Source organism: Scyliorhinus canicula, chromosome 15, assembly GCF_902713615.1.
Source record: "Scyliorhinus canicula chromosome 15, sScyCan1.1, whole genome shotgun sequence".
In the NCBI taxonomy this organism is placed as follows: Eukaryota; Metazoa; Chordata; class Chondrichthyes; order Carcharhiniformes; family Scyliorhinidae; genus Scyliorhinus; species Scyliorhinus canicula.
Window position 1 is genome coordinate 86,783,237 of NC_052160.1, and position 18,662 is coordinate 86,801,898.

Below are 18,662 nucleotides of genomic sequence, written 5' to 3' on the forward strand. Positions count from 1 at the left end.
CCCCTGAGGCCTCCACGCCACCTGCCACCTGTCCTGGAGGTCCGCTCTGGTCTGCTCAGGATCTGCATGCTCGCGGCCATGGAGCACAGGGAGGGGATCATCTCTGTCTGGATTGCACCCTGTGGGTCTGTGCCAAATCAACCAGTGACTGGGCCGCCTCCCTCAAGGTCTAGGCCACCTCGCTCTGGGACTAAGCCACCTTAGTCTGCGCGACGCCGGCTAGCGCCTGGGTAATGCCGCTGACGTTCCCAGCCATGGCCTGTTGTGACTGGGCCACGCTGAGGAGCGGCGCTGTTCTGGCACATGGCTGCCTGTGAGAGGGCAGCCCTGTACTGGGCTTTGGCCACTACGTGCACAGAATGCCCCAGGCCTTTGACATGCTGATCTATAGCTGTAACCATCGCCCCAATGCCTCTGGTGTCGGGCTGGGTGGCATGCATGACTGACACCACCCCCTGCACGTAGATGGACTCCTCCACCTGTGCCCATTTAAAGTAGCTGAATCAGTGCTGCTGTGGCACCATTTTATCTGTTGTAAACGTCACGGTTCCCACGCTGGTGTCAACACTTAGGGCTGGCTTCTCCGATTTTGAGACTAAGTGTTGACGCCGATGCAGAATTTGTGGACTTTCACGAGAGCAAAGCTGGTGCCGCACCTGGACCGATTCAAATACTGTTAAGGGGCTAGCACTGACGCCACGTGGAACACAATCGATTCTAATGAGAAACAGTGCCAGATTCGCAGTCTCGCGATTGAAACTCAGGGGGCTGAGAAGCTGGAGCCGCATATACACACTTCACTCCCCCACATACACCATCCCAGCAACATGATGGCAGTAAGGAGAGCGGCACAAGGTCCACAGACGCAGAGCTCGAGATCCTCTTGGACGCCGTGGCAGAGAGGAGGATGACCCTTGTTGCTACTTTATTATCGAACCCACAAGCAACGAGTATCTTTCTTGTTTTGACCAAATGACCACACAACCAAGTATGTTAGTTCAAAAGACAGTTATTATTAACCACAATCCTATCTCTCTGTGCAATTATACACGTGTCTACGTATTAAACTACACCTATCAACTAAGATAACCTTTACATAACTTCTGGATGAACGGCTCTGTGCAGGTAGATAAGGCCTTTATCTGAGTCCCCACATATGTCGGCTGGAAATCATCTGGTTCATCTCGGCAGCGGCTCGTCTCTCTCAGGTAGCGATCGCGGGTCTTGAATTTGGCTGGTCGTTATGCTGTGATTGGAGTGGGCACAGGCCAGTCCCAAAAGAGGCTGATCCCTAGTGTGCAAGGCTTCTTATCCTTCTTCTCTTTCACGCCTTTTTTGGCGGGGTTAACTCAAGATCCAATGGATCGATAGGGACTCGATCACTTTGATCGATACTGGCCAATTAGGGGCGGGTCCTAGTCATTATTGTTCCAAGTATGTAGGCCTTTCCAAAATAAGGGGTGGTGGCGCCGGGGAGTCTGCTACTGTTGCTATTCCTTAACGAGTCTATCATCCTGGGGAAATCGGTGATTGACCTTTAACAGGTGCAAGTTTCAATTAGGTCTGGCTTTTCCTTTGCTCAATACGCAAAGGCTGTGTACTGTCTGTGTCCCGACTTGACCACAATTCCCTTTCTTCTTTGCGGGCGGCCATTTTAGATGGCCACACCCTGTACACATCCGGCCAGGGAAGGAGGCAGTCAGCCACCGCCATTCGGTGTGCATGGGCGCAGGTGGCAGAAGGCGTCATGCATACTGCCCGGGTATTGGGCGCAAACGTGTAAGATGCGCATCATGGTCACAGCTGCATGTTCATCCAGTGGTACCCCTTTCAGTTGGTGTAGAGGGGTCGGTCACCTGCAGGTGCTTGTAGGAGGACATGCATCACGTCGATCACCCCCTGGACCCGGGCATCCCGTCGATGGCGACGCATGCTGCCGCTTTGACAGCATGGTGGGTTGGTACACATTGAAGTGGATGTATTGTGACACTGGGCCCGTAGGGCCTCCATGGACGGCACAGACTGCAACCTGTGCACCAGGTCTGTGAAGTAACGGACAGGACCCTCTCAGCGCCTGGAAGGAACCCGTGGCGTAAATGTTCAGCGTGACCTTCACCTGAGTGGGTATCTCCCCCCACGTTGTACAGGGTGTGCCATCATCTGGCAGATCTGTCGCACTGTCTCTCTGCTCAGCCGGAAGTCTTACAATGGGGCACCTCGGCCACCCGGCTGTTCCCCCGTACTCCCCCCACTGGCCTTAGCAGGGGCCTCCCATCTCAAGTCCTTGAATAACAGGCGCTGCTGGTAAACACGAGGCCTCATGCAGCACCTCCTTGACACCTCCTTCTCCTCGGTCTGTTGGGCAGCTCGCTCTCCATTCTGGGCAGTTGCCACCTGTCCCTCGATGGCACGCTCAGCTGTTGCATGCGCCGCTGCTGTAGCTTTCTCCTCCTCCTTGAGCAGCGGCAGTTCGTGAAGCCGCAGGGCAACCTCAGGGCTGCGGCGACGGCAGGAAGGCCACTATTGGTGGTTGAATTCCAATATCCATTGACAGCAGGGGGTGAAAACCAACATGTTAGCATGATGCGTATGCCCGTTCCCAACCAGGTCCACCGGGCTACATGGCCCCAGTTCGCACTGTGGGCTCTGCCTCACATGTTCACCTACCCCTGGCCCCATCGGTGGCCAGAACCTATGGGGCCTCTGGCCCTGGTGCCCGTCCCTGATGCTAAGAGTACTGTTGGCTGGCACTGCCCTCGCCAGGGATATGCATTGCAGCCCCCATCGAGGCTACTGTGAGCGTTGCCCTGAGTGGCCCACCGGTGGGTGGCGGCTGGGTGGGGGCAGTGTGGTGGAGAGTGTGGCGTGGGGTGGGAGGGTGGGGTCACCCATGCGGCCGGTGTCACTCTGTAGAACCAGGGGCAAGGTGGGTGTTCAGTGGGGTGCGCAGCAAGTTGGATGCATTACAGGCCACAGTAATGGCGGAACGGGACAGGACACCACCCCAGTCCCGTGGGGGTCAACCCGGCCACTCCGCCTGTTTTCCCCGTCCCTTCCCCCCACTGGCCCTGGCAGGGCCCTCCATCTCAGCCAGCCTGGCCAGTGTCCGGACCGGCAACCCACGGTCGCTCCTCTCAGTTTCACGATTTTTAAAAGCACAAGTGAACCCCACCGCTGGGAACACGGCCCATCGGAGGCAGAGAATCGCGGAGGCCCTGGAGAAACCAAGTTGGGCTCTCTAATGATATGCAAACAGTGTTACTGTGAAATGAAATGAAAATCACTTATTGTCACAAGTAGGCTTCAAATGAAGTTACTGTGAAAAGCCCCTAGCCGCCACATTCCGGCGCCCTGTTCGGGGAGGCTGGTACGGGAATCGAAACCGTGCTGCTGGCCTGCCTTGGTCTGCTTTAAAAGCCAATGATTTAGCCCTGTGTGCTAACCAGCCCTGTATGTGTGTTTCCAGTAGACATGGCGAAGCTGTCGAGGGTGGCGGACAAATACGATTTTGGCATCGGAACCTAATCTCTGCCCAATCGTGTTTCACGATTTTGGCCTCAGCCAACAGAGAATTAGGGTTAGGTGGATTGGCCATGCTAAAATTGCCCGTAGTGTCCTAATAAAAGTAAGGTTAAGGGGGGGGGGGGGTTGTTGGGTTACGGGTATAGGGTGGATACATGGGTTTGATTAGGGGTGATCATGGCTCGCACAACATTGAGGGCCGAAGGGCCTGTTCTGTGCTGTACTGTTCTATGTTCTAGAATCCCGCCCCTGATTTTTTCACTTTCGCGCGATTCTCTGCCCCATCACGATTCTCACTTCCGGCATCGCCTGATCTGGAATTCATGAATTCCTGGAGGTTCATTCCTGGTCAACAGAATATGACTTCAGCTCCATCAACCCTAGGAATTACTGAAAATATATACAGGTAAATCCCAGTTTTGGTTGGAAAGAAATAATGTACCCAACCCTATTTATAGGAGAGTTATTTGCAAAAGTACAACGCATTGAAATGATCAAGCTGCCAGCAGAAAAATAATTTAGAAGGACCATGAATGACACTGTCCCATATTTACATTTAGAGCCATTCCTGATAATATAAAGTTGAGCTGCTACTACTGGACAAAATCTGTTCGGTGCACCTAGTATATGGAAATACATATGTATTTCATGTGTTCTTTGAAGGTGAAGTGTCATACCATTTATATCGTCCACACTTATCACAGGCAACCAAAGATACTGGGCAAGTAAAAATAATTTGTCATTCTCACCAAATTGATTATATAGGGCATCACCCAGTGGTGGACCCAGTTTATCACAGTTATAATATTTGAGTACATGGTTTCAAGAAGATACAGGAGCTGAAAGCTTTGGATGTTTATGTTCATGGGTTATCACCAGACACAATTATGGTGCTATTAACTTTCGAAGTTCTCAAGCACATTTCAGAGACCTGTGCACTGCAGCAAAACTCTTTGTGCATGAACATAATGGATACTGGCATCAATTTTAACAATGTTATTTAGCTTGCCCTTTTGATTTTGAATTGATTCATTCAAAGTACAGTAACAAAAACTTGCAACACTTATTTTCTCATGTTGACCATCCAGTTATTGTACTGAACAAATCATGTCCACTTAAACATCCCGGCTATTTTGTGGTCTTTGACATTTATCCTGTATAACTCTTCAACAACTTAATATCATTGCTTTTATTGGTAGGTTACTTATATAGCTCTTAATCATAGCATTCTTGGTGGTTGATCTTTTAAATATGGCCTTCCATAATGACAACCCAATACTGCAAAGGAAGCTGAACATTGGATAGCTTTATATTTCATAAATGTTTCTCAGTTAAAACATTCACTGCGCATAAGCCGGTCAAAGTAATTACTTGCACTATAAAAATCTTTTACCAGAAGATCACTGTGTTCAGAGCTATCCGACTGTGCATCCAGGTCTAAAACCACTTTTCTCTTTTTCTGCAGTACTTCACCACAAGGTGCTTTCATTGTGCCCTTCAGAATTTTATTTTGAATGAAGGGAGGTGTTCTTATTGTATATGTCTGAAAATATATGAAGTACTAAAGGTTACTTATTGTGAAAATCCTTTCACTTCATCAAAAATATTCTACATTTTTAAAATTAAATCTATAATACTCCTGAAGAATTTACCACACAACACAGTTCGCAAAAAAGATTTTGGGTGCGGTTTATCCAAAAAATCTCGATGTCCAGTTTCAGGCGCGTTTTGCGAGGTGTTTCTTGACGGCTGCAGTGCCGAGATTGACTCCATTATTCAAAAACATTTTTCCATTTTTTGGGGACCTCAGGGAATTTCTCCATACTGAAGCCACACTTAGACAGTTTTTCTGCACTGGAGAGCTGAGTTCGCCAGTAGGACTGGCTCCCCACAGATTGGAGTGCCATTTTGAATAGCTGTCCCGATCTTTACATTCTTCCCCCTTTCAGGGCCCACCCCTCCTGCTTTGAGAACCCCTCTCATCACAACCAAAACATTTTCTTGTCCCCTCAACCCCCCCCCCCCCCCCTCACCTTCCTCTTTCACGGGCATGCCACCCAAACCCTGATCCCTGGCAGTGCCAAAGCGGCACCCGGGCACCAAGGCACTACAAGCCTGACACCCTGGCAGTGCCCCCTTGGTGCCCTGGTATTGCCAACATTCCCAGATGTTAGGGGGAATGCCAGGGCGCTACCATTACCTGTCGCTGACCACCTCAGGGGCTCTAATAGCCTGCGAGAACCCTTGAGGTGACATCACACCTGGTACATGATTGTGGAAACTAGTGGTAAACGACATTTGGTTGAGGCCTCACAGGTGCGGCCATTGATGCCTCATGGCTTATTTAAAAATCATTATCTGGATCGCGCCAGGTGTAATGAGTTGAGGTTCTCCTGGGATTTACTCGTCGCACCCGACTCCGCACTGGGCGCATTGCGGTATCTGAATCACGTCCTACATCAAGTGTTCCGGTCCAAGGAAAGGAGCAAAAAATATATATATCTCCATCAACCTGGCGACTCTACAAAAGGGATTTTCTGCCCCGTTTTCAGTGGGCACAAATGGTGGAGTGGGCAAAGAGTCAAGCCAAAATCCCAAAACAGATTTTACGGCAATAGGATTTCCCCGCTTGATTGTCATTGTCATGTGAGAGTGCCTTTAATAATTGGATGTTTAAGAAATGTACCTTTAAGAAATTAAGCTGATTATATTACTGAAGTGAAGTCACAGGGGGGAGCTGAGCTCATTTCTGCTTTTTGGGAGTTTTAGTTTCAGTTTGAAGAAAGCTTGGCTGTGGCTGTGAGCTGCATTGCTGGTGATCTCTGCCATGAAGGACTATCTCTTAATCCTGTGGTGAAATCGGAATTGTAAAAAGGTCTCAGTATTGAATATAAATCTAATGTGTTTCTGTTTGAAGGATTTGTTAAGTCCTTTGGATGTGTAAAGGAACAGTTTGCAGGATTGGGTAGTGTATTATTTTCGGGGTTATCTTTGAAGTAAGGGGCGTTAAGAGATCCAATGTTTATTTAAAAGGTTAATTTGAGTTCATGGAATAAACATTGTTTTGTTTTAAAAACCACATGTCCATTATTGTAATACTACATCTGGGGAACAAGCCGTGTGCTTCAAAAGCAACAATCCATTAAAGGTGGGGATTGGTTGAACTCCATGATACATTTTGGTGTTCTGAAAACACCTCTCCCATAACAGTAATTCCCTAACGGATCCACATTTACATCTTAACTACCAATGCAGCCATGTTGGACTGTTCATTCACATTGGCATGAAGGCATGCCGACATGAATCACAGCAGTCTCCCACAACATACATCTGGTAAACAAAACCCTCTAGAGGTGCACAGGTGGGTACAACCTCCAGTGGGGAGAGGGTCATGCCTTGACAATAACCTTTACTGCCCGGGCACAGCCCTGACCCTGACAGGGCATTGGCCCTGTCCCTGACATTGCCAAGGGGAGGTGCCAGCCGGCAGTTCTGTGGGGGAGATGTCAGAGGGTCCGTGGGCTTCAGTGGGGGAGATGTCAGGGGTAGTATCTGTGGATGGGGGGTGGGGGGGGGAGGTTCTATTTCCGTGTGGGTGGTTCTGTGGGAGATGGGATTATCCCATGGTCTGGGGACGGGGGTCGAACAGTTTCCTTGGTGTTTTCCTCCTTTTCTATTTTTATCTTTTTTACATCAAGAATCTTTGTTGTTGTTACAGCAGGCTGGCCGTAAAATGTCATGGGACTCCGTCCTTCACTTTTTTTTCAGAATGTCTAAAAATATGGTGGGAAAAGCCATCATTGCAGCCAGCAGGCTACACTCTGCTATTCTTGCCCTGGCTGATATTGAAAGAAAACAAAAAGTACTGCTCATTAGTTTTATTTTAAAAATGGACAAGGTTGACTCGCCATGACTCAAAGAGGAGGAATTTCTAACCTTCAGACAAACAGCAAATATGTTTTCTCGGAAAGAGCACTAATGCCCTACCCCCCCCCCCCCCCCCCCCCCCCCCCCCCCCCCCATCCCATGAATGCATAAAGACGCGTGATATTTCTATAGAAGAATCTTGGCGATTTTGTGTCTCAAAGGACAAAAATACCCTGACTCCTCTATTAAATATCTCAAGATTCGCAGACCTGGGAATATGCATCATTTGTCTGACACCCAGGAGACGTGGTGGGAGATATGTCACATAACCACTCAGCTGCTAGGACTGTGGAACTGAACTCGGCAGTCTACCATTTACTATTGAGCAGGTAGCAGCAGAAACTGCTCTGACCAGGTATATTGACAGACCTTCATCAATGGTGTGAATTATTGAGACATTGGAAATTCAGTATTTGTGCCTTCAAGACCAATTTAACTCTCATTGTGGAATTCCTTAGAATTTAGAACAGTACAGCACAGAACAGGCCCTTCGGCCCTCGATGTTGTGATCACGCTACACTCCTGGTAAGACGGATCACCCTGCAACAATTAGCCTGCTACCGTCTGAAGAAGTACACCATTGGACTGTTTATTCTGGACTGTAGACTCACGTAAAACCATAGAGCTTGGGCTGGATTCTCCGTTTCAGGGACTATGTCCCCCAAGCCATCGTGAAAACTGTGGTCTTTTATGCCAGAAAAACTGGCGTCAAAAGGCCATGGATTCACAGCCTTGCAGGGAGCTAGCAGGCAGCTGTCGTGGGCTGCCGATTTGCCCCCCCCCCGCACTTAGAAGCCGCACATGCGCATGGTGGCAGCCTCCAGCGGCTGTGCCATGCTCCCTGGCGGACTCAAACCGCGGACCTGGACCGTGAAACTAGTGCCCCCCGCACGCCCGACCCTGACGGCCCGCACAATAACAGCACAGTCCCGAATGAGAACCCCCCCCCCCCCCGATCGGCCCGCCCCTGACTGTGACGGCCATGGACTGAGTCTGTAGCCGCCTCACGAGTATCCCGAATGGGAGGACCAGATTTTATCCACACCATCGGGAATTCGGCCGGTCGGGGGCAGAGAATAGCGGGGCATCTGATAATGGTCTCAGGTGGTGGATACTCTGCAGAGAATCGCCAATCAGGCGCCAATCCCGGTTTCATGCGAGAAACTGGATTCTCTGCCCTGTCGCGAACACGATTTCGGCATTGGGGTGTGGAGAATCCAGCCCCTTATTTTTTTATCATGGCCTTGTCCTGTACCCCTTTCCCGTATCCTATTTTATTGCATGAGTATGAAATGGGCAGATGTTGCAAAACACCTTTCTCGCATTCTCATATTTTGTGTGTGTAAAATACGCCAATGCTCTTCATCTCGAGTTTGCACCCAGCTATTCACAATATATATCAATGATTTGGATGAGGGAACAAAATGTAACATCTCAAAATTTGCAGATGATACCAAATTGGGTGGGAGGGTGAACTGTGACGAAGATACAGGGATCCTACAACATGATCTGGACAGGTTGGGTGAGTGGGCAAATCAATGGCCGATGCAGTGTGATTTGGATAAGTGTGAGGTTATTCACTTTGGAAGCAAAAAGAGGAAGGCAGGTTACTACCTGAATGGTTGTAAATTGGGAGAGGAGAGTGTGCAGTGGGACCTGGGTGTCCTTGTGCACCAGTCACTGAAGGTAAGCAAGCAGGTCCAGCAGGTGGTAAAGAAGGCTAATGGTATGTAGGCCTTCATTGCGAGAGGTTTTGAGTACAGAAGCAGGGATGTATTTTTGCAATTATACAGGGCCTTGGTGAGACCACACCTGGAATACTGTGTGCAGTTTTGGTCTCCTTTTCTGAGGAAGGATGTTCTTGCTCTCGAGGAAATGCAGCGAAGGTTTACCAGACTGATTCCAGGGATGGGTGCAGCGAAGGTTTACCAGACTGATTCCAGGGATGGCGGGACTGTCACATGAGGAGAGATTGACTAGATTAGGATTGTTCTCACTGGAGTTCAGAGGAATGAGAGGGGATCTCATAGAGACTTATAAAATTCTAACAGGACTAGACGGGGTAGATGCAGGGAACATGTTCCCAATGGTGGGTGTGTCCAGAACCAGGGGTCACAGTCTGAGGATTCAGGGTAAATCATTTCGGACAGAGATGAGGAGACATTTCTTCACCCAAAGAGTGGTGAGCCTGTGGAATTCATTACCACAGGAAGTAGTTGATTCAACCAATCAAGAGGCAGCTAGATATAGACCTTGGGAGAATGGGATTAAAGGCTCTGGGAAGAAAGCAGGATCAGGCTTGAGTTGGATGATCAGGCATGATCATGATAAATGATGGAGCAGGCTCAAAGGGCCAAAAGGCCTCCTCCTGCTCCTATCTTCTATATATTACAATTGGTAATTATACTCATATGTAATGCATTACATAATCCTAGTTTATTTTTTATAAATTTAGAGTACCCAAATATTTTTTTTCCAATTAAGGGGCAATTTAGCATAGTCAATGCACCGACTCTGCACATGTTTGGGTTGTGGGGGCGAAACCCATGCAAACACGGGGAGAATGAACTCCACACGGACAGTGACCCAGAGCAGGGATCGAACCTGGGACCTCGGCACCGTGAGGCAGCAGCACTAACCACTGCACCACCAATCCTAGTTAGTAGTTGTGAATGGGTATAGATAATCTCTGAAACAAATGTATTATTTTGACTGGTGTATGTTAATTATCTGAAAATAAGAAAAATATATAATTACGCTCTATTTCTTGTGATTGGGGAGTTGTCAAGCCATCTGGTGGTAGCTTTGCTCCCCAGCTATAGCTTGAAAATAAAGTTCTGAACTGAAAGTCAACCCTAAGTGTCTTCTGGTCAGTTGGGAGGAAGAATGCTATAGTTGAATAAGGAACGGTGAAGCTCCCACAATAAAATGGCGAAGAGGATGGGATGTGCCCAGGCAAGCCGTGAAGGCAGCGTTATGGTTTGGTGAGTTTAATTTATTCTTTGACAGTACTTTCCAACTAGACTTTCATACTAGAATGGTGCAGAGTAAAAGGTGTATCCAAACTTGGGGCCAGGCAACCATGAGAGAGTAAGGGGAATGTCCCGAAGGATGTTTCAGGGGCTGTGGGAGGGCGATGGTCTTGCAAAGGGTGATTCATTGTGAGATTAGTCTCAGAATTCCTGATGTCACAATAGCAGCGAGTGCTGGAAAACCCGATCTCAAGTTTGCCGCAGTGTAGTGGAGTGAGGGGAGTGTATCTCTACATGTTGCCCACAAATTTAGAAGGTTGATCAGCAAAATACAAGAATATGGATGGGTTCTTTCTGACCCTCCACTGCGCAGTAGGAAATGGTGGGAGGCTCAGATTAGTGACAAGACAAAGTCATTGTCATTATTCTGAGCCTGTACAACAAGCAAAATTGATGCATTAACAAGATTTAAACCCCATGACTGCCGCTCTGGTGGCAAATGTGGAGACCACCCAAAATGGGAACGACCACTCCCCTAGCTCCAGTGCAGGTTGCCACAGTGGACTGATTCCTCCCATAAACATCGCTGATTGTGACTTAGAAGGAGAGGCTGCTGACCTCGGCATGGTAGCACAGTGGGTAGCACTGTTGCTTCACAGCGCCAGGGTCCCAGGTTCAATTCCTGGCTTGGGTCACTGTCTCTGCAGAGTCTGCACGTTCTCCCCATGCCTGCATGGGTTTCCTCCGGGTGCTCCGGTTTCCTCCCACAGTCCAAAGATGTGCATGTTAGGTGGATTGGCGTTCTAAATTGCCCTCGGTGTTCAAAAAGGTTAGATTGGGTTACTGGATTAAGGGGATAGGGTGGAGGTGTGAGCTTAGTCTTCTTCAAGGGTCGGTGCATGCTCGATGGGTCGAATGGCTTCCTTCTGCATTATAAATACTACTAATAATAATAATCTTTTATTGTCACAAGTATGAAGCTACTGTGAAAAGCCCCCAATCACCACATTCCAGCGCCTGTTCAGGTAAGCTGGTATGGGAATTGAACCCGTGCTGCTGGCCTTGATCTGCATTACAAACCAGCTGTCTAGCCCACTGCGCTAAACCAGTATGAAGACAGATAGCCCCTTTACAAATGGTGGTGAAAGCACTGCGCGAACATACCCAGACGAGGAACGTTGAAACAGTGGGCGCGATTCTCCGCACCCGCGGAATATCACGAAGTCGGCCGTGAAAACGGCCGACCTTTGCGACGGCCCGACATGGCCCAGTTCCCGACGTATTCACGTCCGGGAAATGGGCTAGGAACAAGGCCGCGTCAATCACGTGCGCGATGACGGCGGAACGCGGTGACGACACGAACACGCCCACGTGACGCCGCCCGACGCCGTAAAAAGGCGCGGGCGAGCACAGAAACTAGGCCAGGATGTCGGAGCTCAGGAGAGCAGCCCCGCGATTCGTGCAGGCTGACGTGGAGACGCTGCTCGAATCAATCGAGCAGAGGAGGAGCATCATCTGCCCGCGTAGAGGGCATCGCCACCCTGCCAGCGCGGTGCGCCAGGCCTGGTGTGAGCTGGCTGCTGCCGTCAGTGCTGTGGGGCAGACCCCTCGCTCTGCAGAGCAATGTCGGAAGAAGATGCACGACCTCACCTGGGCTGCCAGGGTAAGTGCCAAGAGGGTGCCCCCGGGTCACAACCATCCCTCCCCCCTTTACTTCATCACCCATCCCCCCCCCCCCCCCCCCCCCCCACCCCGGCACGGGGAGTGGAGGGGGATTGGGGCAGAGTGAGTTGAGGGTGGTTCACAAAGTAGTCACAGACCCAGCGCTCTGGCCCCCGTGGAGAGATGCAATGGTCTTATTACAACTTGACCCCCAAACCGTGCCAGTATCTGAACGGACTGCTGATACCTGCCGTATTGTAATGATCTACCTATGCCCCCCTCCCCCAACAGGACAAGACCGCTCACAACACTCGTGAGCGGAACAAGACTGGAGGGGGTTCGCCCATCCTGCACCCCCTCACCACGTTTGAGCAGAGGGCACTGGACCTTGTTGGGGGATCTGCCACCCGGGAGATCGCGCAATGCGAGGTTGGCGGAGCTGCAACAAGTGAGACAACCCTGCATGACAAACACCCCCCCCCTCCCCCATCCTCTGTCCCTTCACACCCTGCCCACTGGGACACCTCCCCCATCCTCTGTCCCTTCACACTCTGCTCACTGGGACACCTCCCCCCATCCTCTGTCCCTTCACACACCCTGCCCACTGGGACACCTCCCCCATCCTCTGTCCCCTCACACCCTGCCCACTGGGACCGTCCAGCGCCCGGCCGAGCGTATCTAAATAACCCGTTTCATTCTCTTCCCTAGGACGTGATGCCGAACGACCAGGGCCGTCTGCCTCCAGGCGGACACAGGCATCTGCCCCCACCTCACCCAGGGCCGCACGACAGAGGGTGCTCGATCAGCGGGGAGTCCCATCCTCCCCAACCGAAACTGTGGAGCAGGACGCCCAGAGGGTGGCGAGAGAGCAAGAGAGAGAAATGGCCCGCGAACGCCATGCGGCCTTTCAGCGGGCCGATGACATAGAGGAGGTGTCCACCCAAGACGACCTCGAGCTTGCAGCACAGCTATCTCCCACACCATCCACCATCCCAGAGACACTCACCCCGGTTGGCCTATTTAGTGATGAGGCTCCTGGGTCACAGTCTGGGTCGCACATCACAGCTGAGCAGGTACAGCAGGTGGAGGTCGGAGCAGCCGAGGGTCTGGACTGGCGGAGGGCAGGCCAGGCCCAGCATGCAGCTGGCTCCCAGACGTTTTCCGAGTTCCTGGACTTTCTCAACCCACCCGCACAGCCGATGCATCAAGAAACCCAGGGACACAATGACGGGATGAGGGCTGTCATCCAGACTCTACAGACGCTGTTAGAGGAGTCGAACCGCGTCCACGAGCAGGGAGTGGTGCCGCTCATGGCAGCAACCCAGGCCGACACCGCACGGGTGGCATCCGCGGTGGAGGCAATGGGTCAGGTTATGCAAGGCATTGGGCTTAATGTGCACGCGTCATCCTCGGCCCTGGACAGGGTTGCCCTCTCACAGGCAGCAATGCGCCAGAGCCAACACAACATTGCCGGCCGCTGCGGGCCTTGGCCGAGTCTCAGCAGGTCATGGCCCAGTCGCAGCACGCCATGGCACAGTCACAGCAGTCGATGGCACAGTCCCAGCAGTCAGTCGCGGAGAGCATCAACCGCCTGACACATGTGCTGGATGGCGTTGTGCACTCACAGGTTGAGATCGCACAGTCCCTGGCGGGAATGTCTAACTCCCTGGACTCCGTCTCTGCAAACCTTCGGATCCTGGTGGATACCGTTGCAGGCCTCCAGGACTGGCAGCGCCAGGTGTCGGTGGCGCGACAGGGCACCTCCCCGCTCGCACCTCTGTCACAAAGTGAGGCCCGGGGGCCACCGGGCTCCCCGATGGAGGAGGAGGTTTCGGGGCCCGTCCCATTAACTCCATCACGGTACGTCCCGGAATTCTCGGCCTCCCCCCGTCCTATCCCTGGTGCATCGGGTGGGCAGCAGGCAGAGCAGGGTGGCACAACGTCACCCGAGACGCCCGCAGAGCAGCCTGGCCCATCAAGGCTGGATCGCCCCAGGAAACGCTTGCCGAAGGAGAAACGAGTCGAAGGGGGCGATTCGCAGCAGTCCTCCTCCACTCCTGCTGTATCATCTGGGGAATCACTTAGACGTAGTGGTAGGGCCCGTAAGGCAACAAAGAGAGACACTGAGTAAGTTGGCATGGGTGAAGGGCACAGTTTAGTTGTAGGGGCTAGGACACCTGTAAATTATTGTTCACATTAAATGCACTGTTCCACCTTACTTGTAATACCGTGTGGTTGTTCCACAGCCACAGGAATCGTGATGGTGATCGAGTGACGCTGGGGTTGACGAGCGGTGAAACTTCGGTGCCGGGTGTGCAGTCCCTTCCCCCCCACCCCCTCCCACAGCCAGCCCACGCGGGCACGTGATGGAGTGTCCGTGACGAACTCAGTGGCCACCAAGGTGGATGGTTCAGCTATTGCCATGGGTCAGACTCTCTCTAACGATTCTGAGCTCCCAGCTCATCGCAGAGCGAGCTGTCATCATTCCACATGGCACTGATCACACCCGCTGACACAGCCATCAATGTTGTGCCATACCGTCTGGACCCAGTGGTAAGGGTGATGTCAAAGTGGAGCAGTGTACACTGAGAGGGGGTGAGGGTGTTGTGGTGGTTGCAGTTGTGTGTTGACCCTCTGCACGACTAGCGATGCAGGCGGTGGTTTGGTGTTCAGCGGGGACGTCGCATGCGACGCGTGAACCGTGCTGCCACCAAGGCGTCGCGTGCCCGCCGTCCTAACCGGGTCCGCCGTGCCGCCTCCTGGACATCACCAGCACCTGGGTCGTGTCTGCGTGCTGCGCCCGCCACTCCGCCAGCCTCCTCCTCCTCCTCCCTCTCCTCCTCCTCCTCTGTGCTGGCACCACTGCCACTGGCTTCTCCCTCCGCCTCCTGCAGCAGGTCATCTCCCCTCTGCATCGCGATGTTGTGCAGCGCACAGTAGACCACAACAATGCGAGCGACCCTGTCGGGCTGTTACTGCAGGGCCCCTCCAGAGCGGTCCAGGCACCTGAATCTCATCTTCAGGAGGCCAAGGCAGCGCTCCACCACACCCCTGGTTGCTGCATGGGCCTCGTTGTATCGGGTTTCCGCATTGGTCTGAGGCCTCCGTACAGGCGTCATCAGCCAAGACCTCAGCGGATAACCCCTGTCACCCAGCAACCAGCCCCTCAGCCGGGGGGGACGTCCCTCAAACATCGCAGGGATGTACGACTGCGCCAGTATGTAGAAGTCATGCACACTCCCTGGGAACCTTGCACAGACGTTCATGAACGTCATGTGGGGGTCGCATACCACCTGGATATTCATGGAGTATGTCCCCCTCCTGTTTGTGAACACCTCCCTGTCCCCTGCAGGCGGGCGCATGGGGACGTGAACACAATCGATTGCCCCCTGCACCATCGGTATCCCGGCCACGCTGGGAAATCCACGAGCTCGTGAGTCTTGAGTTGGTCGGTCCTCGGGAAAGGTGATGTAGCGGTCCGCGATGGCATGGAGGGCGTCGGTCACATCCCGGATGCACCTGTGGACTGATGACTAAGAGATCCCGGAGAGGTCCCCGCTCAGAGACTGGAAGGAGCCGGTCGCATAGAAGTTAAGAGCGACCATCACCTTGATGGCAACTGGGATCGCGTGTCCTCCCCCCGTTCCACGTGGGGCGAGGTGCGCCACGAGGTGACAGATATGTATCACCATCCGCCTACTCAGCCGGAGTCTCCTCCTGCAGGTGATGTCCGTCATTGTTAGGAAAGAGATCCGGACACGGTACACCCTCGGCCTTGGTCGTCGCCTCTGGTGCTGTGGCTGCACCCTCACTCTCCTCCCCTCCCCACCCCCCCCCCCCCCCCCCCCCCCCCCCCCCCCCCCCCCCCCCCCCCTCCATGCTGCTCGACCGGCTGCAGCTGGCCCTGCATCCACTGCGGGTTGTGGCTGTGGATGCTGCTGCATCTCCAAATGCAGTGCAGCGGGCCCAACCACTGCGCAGAACATAGCCGTTCTGTTCGCAGACATTGTGCTAACCTACAGAAGGGTGGTGGGGGGAAGAGAAACGGGACATGTTAGACGAACGTTAGTCGACACCTCGGCAGCCGCCTGCCACGGGATACCTGTGTGTCCCGGTGGCCTGATCGCGCTGCTGACACGCGGGCAGCCTAACCCCTGTTCACTTTCTGCATCCAACGGGCAGTTAACTACGTCCTCTTCACCGGTGCGTCAGTGGCCTGTGGCCATAAGCGACAGGGCAACCAGCGACCTTGTCCTCGTGACCGGCACGCCATGGCATGGTGGCAGACATTTTGTAACCGGGGTTGGATGGGTCACTCGCTCACTCTCTCCCTCCCACCCCTCCCACTCCCTCCGTCTCCCCCACTCCCCCCCTCAGTCTCCCCCACTCCCCCCTCCGTCTCCCCCCACTCCCCCCCTCCGTCTCCCCACTCCCCCCCCTCCGTCTCCCCCACTCCCCCCCTCCGTCTCCCCCACTCCCCCCCTCCGTCTCCCCCACTCCCCCCCTCCGACTCCCCCACTCCCCCCCTCCTTCTCCCCCACTCCCCCCCTCCGTCTCCCCCACTCCCCCCCTCCGTCTCCCCCACTCCCCCCTCCGTCTCCCCCACTCCCCCCTCCGTCTCCACACTCCCCCCTCTGTCTCCCACACTCCCCCCATCTCCCACACTCCCCCCTCCATCTCCCACACTCCCCCCTCCGTTTCCCACACTCCCCCCATCTGTCTCCCACACTCCCCCCGTCTCCCACACTCCCCCATCCATCTCCCACTCCCCCCCTCCGTCTCCCCCACTCCCCCCCTCCGTCTCCCCCACTCCCCCCTCCGTCTCCCCTTTCCGTCTCCCCCACTACCCCCCTCTGTCTGCCCCACTCCCCCCCTCCATCTCCCCTACTCCCTCCCTTCGTCTCCCCCACTCCCCCCCTCCGCCTCCCCCACTCCGTCTCCCCCACTCCCCCCCTCCCCCTCCCCAAACTCCCCCCCCCCGCTCCCCCACTCCCCCCTCCGTCTCCCCCACTCTCCCCGCTCCGTCTCCCACACTCCCCCCCGCTCTGGACACCCCTCCCGTTCTCGGGGATGCCTTCCCCGTTGTGGCCAGACTCCAGCAGTGCCGTTTGGTGCAGTACCACGGCCATGCCAAGGGGGGCATAGGCCCGCGATCGGTGGGCACCGACCGCGGGCCGTGCGTCTGTAACGGACGCACTCTTTTCCCTCCGCCACCACGCAAGATCAAGCCGCCACGTCTTGTAGGGCGGCTGAGGGAAAAGATGGCAACTGCACATGCGCGGGTTGGCGTTGTCCAACCTGCGCATGCGTGGCCGACGTCATCGGCCGCGTCAGCTGGCGTAACGCTTGATGTGCGGCCTTGACGTCCGTCGTCAAGGCCGCGCCACCGTGACGCACGGGGTCGCGCTCCTAGCCCCGCCTGGGGTGGGGGAGAATCGGCCCTAGAAGTGGGCGTGAAGGCTGCCGTGGGTCACGGCCTGTCCCACGGCAGCCTTTACGATTCTCCACATTTGCGGAGAATCTCGCCCTCAGTATCTATTACAGGTTTCACGATATTATAAATGACAGTTTCGCTGATACAAAAGCTCATTCAACATATTTACATCCCTCAAGTACTTGATCGCATATAAAACAAACATTTTGATGCATAGCTTCACATACAAGATGGCTCATTTCTTTATAACTTTACTGAGCTGTCAATTATACTGTGAATTTACAAGCTTCCTGGTGTGATGATAGATTGTGGAAGCAGCACTAATCCTACAATGATAACCCTCAAGCATATGTGAACAAATATCTTCTGAAATTGCATGCCCTGACTTATTTAAATTGCAATCTCGCTGTTTGTTATTCAAAATTTAACGTGCAAGGTATTTAAATTACTTGACAGCTTGACAGTTCCAAAGACTTTCGGCACATCCATGTTTACTCTCAACAATCCCAAATGAGCACCTGGCCTCTCCCAAAGGGATACGTACCTGTTTCTCTCAAAAGTCATGTTTCCCAAGAGTCATGTTTCAGAAACCTGACTGACCAAAGTTGCTTTTGTTTGAAGGCAGCTGCACTTTTAAATGTGCTGCTGCCTCCCTGAACTATGGGTAAAATAAATTAGTTCCAACTTGATCTCCCGCACTGAGCAAAAATGCTGAATGTTGAATTTGAGGGTGTAACTTCTGGATTCGGGTGCCATTCTGGCCAATGCACTGAGGCCTTCAGACTATACGAAAATTCAGGCCATAGATTTTGGTGCTGAGAGCCATAAGAAATGGATTCCATGCTGCAAAAAATGTGCAAATTCTAAGTCCCAGATGTGCTGAAAGTGGCAAGTATATTTCTGGCCCAGGTTTAGAAACTTTTTTCTGTCTAGTTTATGAACAAAAAACCTAATAACAGTCAGTAGACAACTGAGAGCATTTAAATCTGAATGTTACATTCAGTATTTTCTTCCAGTTAGGCACTTATTAAATATGGGTGACACTTGAATATTAACATGTTTTAAAATGTCACTAGTTTAAATCTTATTTAGAACATCAAAAGTAATCATCTAAAAGAATCATAAACATCAGATAAATTACTTAT

At 52.7% G+C, this 18,662-nt stretch overlaps 1 protein-coding gene across 5 annotated transcripts in view; it reads right to left on the reverse strand.

The window, feature by feature from the left end:
• sycp1 (synaptonemal complex protein 1) overlaps nt 1-18,662 on the reverse strand; it is a 741,816-nt gene that overhangs the window by 100,996 nt on the left and 622,158 nt on the right. For all 5 annotated transcript variants that reach the window (XM_038820847.1, XM_038820848.1, XM_038820846.1 and 2 more), the window contains one exon: nt 4,916-5,065. In XM_038820847.1, the coding sequence (XP_038676775.1) occupies nt 4,916-5,065 (150 nt within the window). The remainder of the gene's footprint in view (nt 1-4,915; nt 5,066-18,662) is intronic.